General features: G+C 32.5%; 1 protein-coding gene across 1 annotated transcript in view; it reads right to left on the bottom strand.

Annotated features, from left to right (window-relative positions):
* Positions 1-4,237: 4,237 nt before the first annotated feature.
* LOC126889344 (cytochrome P450 4C1-like) overlaps positions 4,238-11,850 on the bottom strand; it is an 81,944-nt gene continuing 74,331 nt past the window's right edge. Inside the window, exon 8 of the mRNA XM_050657579.1 lies at positions 4,238-4,505. Within this exon, the coding sequence (XP_050513536.1) occupies positions 4,333-4,505 (173 nt within the window). The 3' untranslated portion in view covers positions 4,238-4,332. The remainder of the gene's footprint in view (positions 4,506-11,850) is intronic.

The following is an 11,850-nucleotide window of genomic DNA, read 5'->3' as shown; positions in this document are numbered from 1 at the left end:
ATGTAATCGACTTTCGCAACAAACCATCCACGATATTCTGCGGAGCATGCCTAGAAGGATGCAGACAATCATTAGAGCTAGAGGAGGAAATACTAGGTACTAACTTGTTACAATATTAGCGTAAAAAATTGTTGTATGGACGTTATTGTTTCTCTTTCTAATTAAATGTTAAAGGCAAAATCAGACTACTTCATTAATTTCTCTACAAATTAGTTGTGACTCTGCAATATGCAAATTACTTGACAATAAATATATGTAGGATAGTCCAGCTCAACTTATTTGCAATAAAAAGTACAAAACTTTTTAAAAGGAAAAAGATATACTTCAAAAACAAAATATGCAATGTTTTTGTCTGTGAGAGTATAATACCTTTTAAAATATATACTTCATTAGAATCATAAAAGAAAGAAATATGTCGTTGTTTATTAAGTATTTGCTTTAGTAATCCTACACAAATTATAGGCGAAGCAACGAAGCACTAAAAAGCCCAAATCCTAGGAATTTTGTGCAGTAAGATGAATCGTCATGCAACTTTTTGCATTCGATTCAGCAGAGTGTCACGAAAGTTTGTGAACTAAATTGATATCCGGTAGATGAAAATTTTCATAAGAAAAATACATTCAAAGTGCATCTCGAAGAGATGGAAAATTAAAAATTTATAACTCTTGATATACTGACGGAAATGAGTTCAATTTTTATACTCGGGGGTTTTGGAGGTTGCTGAACACGAATTTCATCTCGGCGATGGACTGCAAGGTACCTGGTGGCGATTTTACAAAACATACCTGCTCTCAGCAGAAGCTCCGCCTACTACGCATACGTCATTCAAAACTGTAAATATCCCTAACCGATATCAACACATTTCACTAAATTTACCCAGAGAGGATGTCTCGGAGGCAATAATAATACAATTTTATGGTTTGATAAATGTTTTATTCTTTAACCTGCATTAAAACTTGCACTAAAACTTAAGGATAAAAAATAAGTTTAGTGGGTAGGCGCAAAATTTGCTTGCAATGTTCCCATCTACTACTGAATGTAGGTCTCTCCCAATTGCCTCTAGCTCTCTCTTCTTCTAAAAGTGCCCATCTTCTGGAGATGTTGGCGACCACATTGACCCATCTTATTATATTTATGGCAGCTCGAAATAGATCAGTTGACGTTAGACCAGTCCACTTCCTAAGATCTCTCTATCTTGAGCCAATTTAATCCACTGTTTACCTGCCACTGCTCCTATGTTACCTAACTATCTCTTTTATGGTCTTGATTCTAGGATTCACTGTGTCCACCTGTTATTATCATATTTGGCTACGTGACCACTGTGACCAGCATGATTTTCAACTACTTTCATGGTTGCAATTTCTTCCATAAAATCCATAGTCTTCAGTCTACGTCTTCTTTCGGTGTTTTTAATCTTATCTCTCAGTAATATTCCAAGCATGTTTCGTTACATTCCCCTTTACGTTGTTTGTAGCTTTTAGCAGATTTTCTGGTAAGGGCTACTGTCTCCAACCTCTAGGTACAAACTGGTAATATGCACGTGTTTTCTTTAAGTTCATAGCATTGGAGGTATTTTTCAAGGAATAATGTGCTAGTTTACCGACAATTCAGTTGTACTTTTCTTCTAATATCAGCGTCTTGATTTGGTTTTTCTAATTTGATGGCATGGCGCAGGTATATGCAGCATGTTGAACGTAGTGTTCAACATTCTCTATGATATGGTTTTATGTTGTTATATTTGTCTGGTCCTGTAAAACAACAACAAAGAGAATCATGTTTGTGACATTTTTAGAGTATTCTTCTCCTTAAAGTTCCATCTCCTATCGGAGGTTGGATATCATAGTTTCTATAGCACTTTGTTGGCTGCTGCTCTGAACCGTTGTAATGAACTACAGTTAAACCATTCTCTAAGGTTCCTCGGCCAGGAGATGCGTCTTCTTCCTATGCTTCTTCTTCCTTGGATCCTTCCTTGCATAATAACTCTTAGCAACTCATATTTTTCTCCTCTGGTAATGTGACCCAAATATTCCAGTTTTCTTGTTTTTATAATGTTCATAATTTTTAACTCCTTATTTAAACGTCGTATCACTTCAACATTGGTAATCCTTTGAACCCACTGAATTTTCAATATTCTTCTGTAACACCACATTTCGAACGCTTCTATTTTTCTTATGTGCTGTCTCTTCAATGTCCAAGCTACCATTCCGTATATAATATAGAAAATATGTAGCATCTTAGAGCCCTCAATCTGTGAGGCAACTGAAGGGCTTTGTTTGTAAGCAGTGTCTTCATTTTTATGAATGCTTGCCTTGCAGTTTCAATTCTGACTTTAATTTCTTTGCTTTGGTCATTTTTGTCATCAACCCAGGTTCCTAGATACTTGTATGTCTTTACTTTTTCTATTTGGGTTTGCTCTAGTATTAACCTTTCATTTTCATGTTGTATTTTTGAGTCAATCATAAATTTAGTTTTTTTCTTGTTTACTTTGAGTCCATATCGAATGCAACAATCATTAATTCTATTTAACAATTCTTGTAGCGATTTCAGGGTGTCTGCCATTATAACGGTGTCATCAGCGAATCTTATGTTATTTACTATTCTTCCGTTTATAGAGATTCCATCACTTAGTTCCGCTATCGCTTCCTGAAATATAGCTTCACTCTACATGTTAAACAGTAGCGGCGACAGAACACAACCCTGTCTTACCCCTCTCTTTATATCAATATTCTCGGACTCTTGTTCTTCTATCTTTATATTGGCCTTTTGATTCCACATTTACAGTATTAGCTGGGTTCATATATTATACGTCATTGGATCATACCTTATTAGCAAGCCAGTAATACCGAACAAATTTTCCGTTTCCTATCACTAGATTATCACTAGAGAGCGGAATATATGCAACACAACATTACCAAAATATGCGCATATATATGCATTACTTTTGCTACAAATATGCAGGTATTTTTTCTAAATTTGTCTAAATATGCAAATGCATATTAAAAATACTCAAAAATAAAACAATATATTAAGTCGTAAGATCTTCAGAAAAGTTGCCTTCAAAAATACGTACAACTTTCCTCAAACAATCGAAGCCCTCATTTGTTTTCTAAAACATTTTTTAATTTATTTCTAATTGTAATCCCTGTATTTCCGGGAATTTTTTGACAATGAGCAGAAAAAGTGTTAACAAGATTAACCGAATCACTTAATTGTAAATTCCTTTGTTCTAATGACTTTATTAGATCTGGTAAAAAACTAAAATTAACTTTTATGAACATAAGTTCTTTAGCAATTTGTACGTTACTTAAAGAACAAAGTACGTTACTTAAGCTGAAGAACAAAAGCGGAATTGTCTCCAATTTGATGGATTTGTGTATTTTGATGCTTCTCTCTATGTCCGTCTTTATAGAAGTAAAAGCGAATTTGTCGAATAAAAACACTCTTTCCAGAAAAATTTCTTTTGTAGGACATGATGCTTTTGTTTGTCAGTTCCTCATTTAAAAAATGAAATGTGAAAATGAATATAACTTACGATTTTGGAACAGGCCTTGCAAAATACTTTGTCTCCACTTAGCTTTAACTCGGGAAAACACTTTATCCAAGCACTTTTTTGAATGGTAGACATATTTAAATTTAATATATACCAATCACTTCAAAAACACTAAATACGATACAACGTTTACTTTAAACAAATGTTGGCCGGAAACTGACAAAATAATTATTAGACCCTTAAAAGCAGGCAGGTACCTGCGACTTGCTACGCTAATAGAATACTATTTTTCTGGGAACACCCATAATTGTTAAATTCAGGTAGTAATGGGAAAGTCCAGATGAGCGATAGATAGATAAATAACGAGCTCGTTCATATCGAAGTTATAAAATTCCAACTAAAAGAGGAAAATTTTAAACTTTTATATAATTTATTTTTAAAATATGCAAAATAAATCGTGTTTAGCTTAAATATGCAATGTTGTGTTTGTTGTCTGAAAATATGCAATATATGCATCTATATGCAATTTGCATATATTCCGCTCTCTAATTATCACTAAGATATTACTGTATACTTTACAATACAATAAGTATATACTATTTCAGAAGGTTTTTTAATTAAGTACGGGCAATTTGTAGATCAAAATTTCAACGCGACAGTTTTAGTGAAAGTTGTGTAGAAGTGCTTTAGGGAAAGTTATAATATAAACAAAATAAATGTTGCTGAAAATTAAATGATGACATTAAGTGTTATAAAAATCTATTTTAATAAGAAAAAAAACAATCCATAAAAAGTTTAATAATCATCGATGCACATACACTCTTCCTTATAAAATTCCACAATTAGTTGTTGACATGTCTATTAACAAACTTGACTCTCAACATCTTGTCGTGTGGTCTTAATAAAAGATCAGGAATAAATTGGATAGTTTCTGGTCTATCAACTGGCTCCAGTATATAAGACTTCAGAATGCCACATAAAACAGCTTTTATTTCTAGCATAGCATATTTTTGTCCTAGAAGTTACAAAAACAATATCAAATTAACTAGCTAATTTAAAAAAACTAACAATTTTAAAAGTTGCCGGGGCCAATCTTACGATAACGTGTCAAATATGTCAGAAAAATACAACTGACTTCAAGACAAACTTAAGCAGGTATCTCCAACGGCTATTTATATTTCATGTTCAAATCATTAGATGATCCAATTATGAAAAACAAACTATATGCAATTTCAGTTGCAATTGCAATAATAATAGACAAGGCGAAAACGGCGGGTTCTTTGGAGAAAATATTCCCATGAGATTTTTTTGCATAATCACATTCGTGAGACACTCCAGAATAAGGTTCAAGAAGTCTCCCACGCGAAAAGTGGTCTAAATATTTTAACAATTTTTTTATCAAATTGCAAAAAATCAATATTTTCGGCCTGGACAATTTTTTTAGGTTTTTTGGACTATTTTGGATAAAAAAAGTCTCCTGTAATTTTTCTCTAAAGATGGTCGTTTTCGAGGTAAAAGCATTTTAAAATTGAAAAAAACGAAAAATGGCGATTTTCAAGGCTTAATAACTCGGTTAAAAGTTATTACTATGAAAGTTAGAAAGTGACTAAATCAAAGTTTAAAGCCCCCTTACAAGATCCTGAAGAAATTTTTGTCATTATTTGATTACTAAGCTGTAATTTTTAAGTAATAAAATGAGCGCCGTGCACGTATTAGGCAGCCGTCCATGATGAGTGCATAAGAGATGCCATTCAGGCAGTCCAATGGCGCATCTTACTCGCACTAAAATTTACAGCTGCGTCAATACGATGTTAATGCTCATTATTAATAATTAAAAATAACAGCTTAGTAATAAATTAATGACACAAATTTCTTCAGTATCATGTAGGGGGGGCTTTAAATTTGATTTAGTCACTTTCTGACTTTCATCATAATAATTTTTAACCGAGTTATTAAGTCTTAAAAATGGCCATTTTCGCTTTTTTCAAATTTTAAATTGCTTAGAACTCGAACACGATCAACTTTAGAGAAAAATTACAAGAAACCTTTTTTGTCCCTAATGGCCCGAAATATTTAAAAAAAAATTGTTCGGGCCGAAAATATTGATTTATGCAATTTGATTAAAAAAATCGTTAAAAAAAATTTGGACCACTTTTCGCGTGGGCGACTTCTTGAACCTTATTCTGGGATGTCTCACGACTGTGATTGTGCAAAAAAATTTCATGGGAATATTTTTTCCAACGAACCCGCCGTTTTCGCTTTGTCTATAACAAGGTTTGACAAATTCTTAATATCGTTATAAACATCAAATAAACACTTTTCTATGTTTATCGGTGGCTACGCGTACTAATGATAGGCAATATATGACAAATTTATACTCGTGTTGAAGCGTTCTAACTTATCTTTCAAACAAGATTTCCCTTTTTTAGTCCGAGTAATAGTTTTTGGAAAACATATAATTCAAGTAAAAAGTTTAAAGTGGGCCGATTTCTATACACGCAAGTTTAGCTTCCGATATACATATAGATAGTGTGATCTCGTCGTGAAAGACCCACCATTATGTAACATTGACCGGACCATTGCAGTTTGAATAATCCCGAAATTGAGCCAATGTTTCCAGCTTTGACTTCAATCATTTTATGGCTTGTTGCCAGTAAGCGACGCGCAGATATTTCCAATATCATGGACGGGAGGAAAATCAAATACCTCTGTTCACAATCAGTATTTCGATGGTTGAAATTCTTTCCTACTCCTAAATGCATTTGAGCTACTTAAAAACATTTGTCTCGTAATATCTCTGTTCGCGAAAGATTTGGCAAGCAGTACAATCAACTGAACAGTTTGTTCTTATTCTAATAAATAATAGCATACCCTTGTGTTTGTAATACACATAGTTTAAAAATTTTTCAGCACCTAAAATTATGCCTATTTTCATAGTTGAGTTTTTGGTGAACAGGCTAATGGCCAGTGGCGGCCGGTTAGGGTCGGCAGGGTCGGCAGTGCCGATCCACACATTTATATGTATTATAGATTTTTTTTAACATTCAATTTAATCAGAGTTGATGTCAATTTTATCTGCGAAATAAAAAAAATCTGGCAGATAATACAGACTAAATTTTATTCATGGTTTTTAAAAGTTTTCGACTAATCCGACCGTTAAGTGATCCCTGCGCATAAGAGACTTTTCAAAAAATGAATGATCCGAGCGGCTCGGACCGAGCCATTCATCTGACTTTTTTCAGCTAGCCGACCCCAGCTCATCCCTAGCTAGACAATTTACACGTAAAACTCAATGAAATACAAGTCGATGGGCAACTAAACATACATTTATCTCCGTAGGCCGTAGGCATTTATCTGCAGGTGCGGCAAATTTTTTTTTTCTTTTTTGGCTTGGACTATGGTCATTCAGCCAGTCTCAATCAAAAGTAAATGTATTAAAGATATTGCCAATTAGTGAAACTTGGTTATTATAATATTATTACAATTTTTATTCTTATTTACCTACTAATTACAGCTAATGTACATACTATGTTAAAAAATATAAATATATTATACTACTTAATTTTTATCAAGAACACATAGTGTATACATTTTACAAATAAAAATATTAATATTAATATTAAAATAAATTAATTCTTTTTTGCATTTTATTTTAGTTTTTTTTTTGTTTTGTTTTTATTATGTTTTTTTTTTGTCACTAGGTACGATAGGATGTCAACCCGGATCAACCCCGCGGAGGTTTAAATCCTCTTGTGAATTTTTCTTTAATTTTTTTTATTTTTTTTTTTTGTTTCATGTTTTTTATTATTTTTTTTTATTTTTTTTTTATTTTTTAATATTTTTTTTTAATTTTTAAAATTTTTCTTAAACATATTTTACAAATACCTATAACTAATTACAATAATATTTTACTATCCGACAAGAAAGATACCAAACAGTCAAAAATTTTCTTTTTATTCAGTGACAGAATAAAGAGAATATTTACAGGGAGTGGGATGTTCTGGTCTATAATACTTTCGGCAAATTTAAATCTGCCAATGTTTCATTTGGAAGCATTGGCAGAAAGTGTAAAAAATAATCGCGCCGTTTAACGTGCGTCGTTTATTTGATATTGTAATTTTTCTAAATTCTCAGGAATTATCATTTAGGGGACACGATGAATCGGATCATTCGTTAAATCAAAGTAATTATAGAGAACTAATAAAATTGTTTAATAAATACGATTTGGAATTTTCTATTTTAATTTCTGATCCGAAGATATTTAGCGGCGTGTCTAAAACAGTACAGAATGAACTAATATAATCAATTAGTTACATTTGAATAACATTATTTAATTTGAGATTCAGAAAACCATTTGCTTTTGGTTAGAAGTAGATGAAACTTCTGATTATCATGTCATTCACAAGTATCAATTGTTGTTCGATACGCTTTACGTGGTAATATTTTATGAGAGGTTTTTAGGTTTTACAGAAGTGAGTAAAAGCAATAAGGCAGAATATATGTGTTTGGTGTTTTAAATAACGGATTAAAAATTTTTAATATCAAAAATAAATTGGTAGGGCAAACTGGGGCAAACTTATGACGGCGCTGCCGTGATGTGCCATGATATTTATTATTACAAGTTATTACTTAAAAAATGCTGATCCAAATATTTTCGTAAATTGGGATAAGTTACAAAATATGTATAATTTATAATAAGTACTGCAATTCATTACAACAAACTGTTCATCAATTCTCTTATTGCCACCAACTGTATAAACTTCGGGCTAGTCAATGGTGATTGACCATATTCTTGAATTAGTCATTTAAATATAAAAACTTCATTTGCAAAAAGGGATATATCTTGAGTTTGATTGCTGTTTGATAAGAGTTATTTTTCTAATATAAATTTCTGTTGTTAGCGTCAACCATAGCAACATCCATCATAAAATCAAAGCTTACTTTAAAAAATATAACAAAATAGATTTTATAAAATGTCTAAACATACCAGCCCCGTTGAAAAGACGCAGTTCTTTCAAAAACGTACAGAACTAACAAATTAACATACAAAACACAAATAAATTAACAGTCTATTGGCAAAACACATACACGATTGAGTGCTCTTTTTGTTTCATTACCACGCACTCTAACAGTCACAACTCTAGTACCTCCATCTGAACCTGGATGCACTTCTGTCACTCGTCCAAGAGGCCATTGAACTGGAGGAGCCCTGTCGTCTTTGATCAGCACCAGAGATCCTAGCTTTAACATTTGGTGGCAATTAGATCTCCACTTCTGACGCATTTGTAGCTCGTTCAAGTACTCTAGTAGCTATCTTGACCATAGTTGTTGAACCATTAATTGTATAGATTGCCATTTGTCGAGACGGTTCTCAGGAACATAAGTAATATCACACTCTGGCAACATAGTTAAGGTACGTCCAATGATAAAATGCGCTGGCGTCAAGGCAGTGCTATCATCAGGATTGTCGGAAATATGACAAAGTGGCCTAGAATTCAATATACCTTCCACCTGATGCAACAATGTACTAAATTCTTCAAAATTTAAAGATCGACAACCCATTACTCGTTTTAGATGAGACTTAATACTTTTTATTCCCGCTTTCCATAAACCCCCAAACGTTGGAGAATTTGCAGGTATAAAATGCCATTTTATTTTTTCATGTAACAGACTTAGAGAAATTGAGTCAGATGATTTTTCTAAAAACTCATATACAGTATTTATTTCCTTGTTGGCACCTATGTAATTTGAACCATTATCAGAATAAATATTACAAGGTCTTCCTCTTCTACTTATAAATCTTTTGAAGTTCGCTAAAAACGCATCAGTGGTAAGATCTTACACTAACTCAATGTGTACAGCCTTAGTACACATGCAAATAAAAATACACAAATAAGCTTTGGTTAATTTAGCACCTCTAGTTTTGCGACTCTTAATAAGGAAAGGACCACCATAATCAGTACCTATATTTTAAAAAACTGAAAAACTATTTACCCGATTCTGGGGCAAATCACCCATTAAATAGTTTAGAGGTTTTGGCTTAGTTTTAAAACAAGCTATATATTTTTTGATAATATATTTACAGCAGCTACGAGCTGAAATGGGCCAATATTTTTACCTCAATGAAAAAATTAACTGTTGAACACCACAGTGAAGCAAACGTTCATGTTCATTTAATAAAATTCTTTTTGTTAAAACATGATTATTTGGTAAAATAATTTGGTGTTTGCTGTCAAACGGAATATTAATATTTCTTAAACGTTCACCAACCGTTAGTAAACTTTCATGAATAAAAGGATTCAAAGAAATGATTTAACTTTTATTTGGTATTTCTTTATTATTCATTAGACTCTTGTATTCTAATGGAAAACATTCTCTTTGAACAGAATTTATTGCTAATGCTAGAGCTTCTTCAGTCTCTTCTGGTGTTAGTACACCAGTCTTTCTATTTGATTTAATATTAACTTTACAATTATTACAAAATCGTAAAATATATGCTAAAATCCTTAAAATTTTGTTCAATGAAGAAAAATGCTCTAACAAATAGTTAACTAAATTAAAGTCATTAACAGCAACACAAGAAACAACCTGTCTCCGGTACATTCTGATATTGTTCAGGATTTAAAATATTCCATTTTTTAATATCTTTAAGAAGCCATTCTGGTTCTTCTTCTTCTTCTTCTTATGCAATCCACTAATGGATGTTCGCGATCACGTTTGACCATTTTTCTCTATCCCTTGCAGTATGTATTAGGTCTCCTATGTTTTTTAGTCCTGTCCATTATTTGACATTACGGAGCCATGACATTTTCTTCCTGCCCACTCCCCTTCTTCCTTCGATCTTTCCTTCAATTAAGGTTTGCAGAAAATGATACCTTTCATTTCTAATTATGTGTCTCAGGTATGCCGTTTTTCTCTGTTTAATTGTTCACATCAGTTGTCGTTCTGGACCAATTCTTCTCAGGATTTCTTCATTTGTTATCCTTGCGGTCCAGGAAACTTTAAGGATTCGTCGATAGATCCACATCTCAAATGCCTCTAGCTTATTCATTGTGTTTATTTTTAAAGTCCATCCTTCCATGTCATATAGGAGCACCGACCATATATAGCATTTTGTGAATCTTAATCTTAGGTTTAGGTCAAAGTCAGAGTTCGTAAAGACGTTTCTGAATTTCATGACTGCACTTCTGGCTCTTTCTATCCGACATTTAATTTCCATATCCGACATCCAGTCTTCACATAGCCAGGTTCCCAGGTACTTAAACTTTCTTACGCGCTCTACATCTTGGTTGTTATATGCTAGTCTTGGTTCAGACCACCACAAATTATTATTCATTAAATTATCTACCGAAACTCCTCGTGACAAAAAATCTGCTGGATTGTGTTCTGATCGAACATGATTCCAAGAAGTAATATTAGTCAAATTTTGTATCTCTTGCACTCGATTGGCAACAAATTGTTTCCATTTACTTGGATCACCCTTAATCCAACACAAACAAATTGTGGAGTCAGACCAACAATAAATACCATTCACTTGAATACATATAAAATCCGAAACCATTTTTATTAAATTAACTGGTAAATCTGTCGCACAAAGTTCCAATCTAGGGAGACTTAACAATTTCAATGGTGCAACCCGTGATTTTGCACAAAACAAATTACATATTATATAAGTTCCTGCCGACATTAAACATCTTATATAGATACAGCAACCATAAGCCCGTGTAGATGCATCACTGAAACCATGTAATTCAATATTAATATAATCTGATATACTAGCATGACGTGGTATTTTTAATTCGTTCAAAGAATTTAAATTACTATAAAATTCTAACCGAATTTTAATAAGGTCTTGCGGTAACTCTTTATCCCATTCAAATTTTCTTTTCCACAAATCTTGCATAATTAACTTTGCATTTATTACAATAGGACCTAACAGTCCTAATGGATCGTATATCTGACAAATTACCGACAGAATACAGCGTTTATTCCATTGACGTGGTTCAATAGAAAAATCAATATTTGAATTAATGAAATAAAAAATTTTAGTAGTTCCAAAATGACACAAAATCTAGGCATCCATCGGATAAAAAAGTTTATTTGAAGAAAGTGTATTTTTTTGTTCTTCTTAATGGCGGTACAGGCTCGTTTTTTTAATATTGTATTTAATTACAGAGTAATTTCCACATATTAATATATTTTTCAAATTGGGCTCTGTACCGCCATTCTTTATTATATTACGAATACGTGTGCCAAATATCTCGAAAAAATATTCAAAATTACAGCCGCAATCTTTGAACGCGTTTTCGCTACCTGTTGATCGCTACTGTTTCTTCTTAAAAAATATAACAAAATACATT

This window comes from Diabrotica virgifera, chromosome 8, assembly GCF_917563875.1.
Source record: "Diabrotica virgifera virgifera chromosome 8, PGI_DIABVI_V3a".
Classification (NCBI taxonomy): Eukaryota; Metazoa; Arthropoda; class Insecta; order Coleoptera; family Chrysomelidae; genus Diabrotica; species Diabrotica virgifera.
Note: the sequence above shows the minus strand (reverse complement) of the source record. Positions and strands in the feature narration are given on the sequence as shown.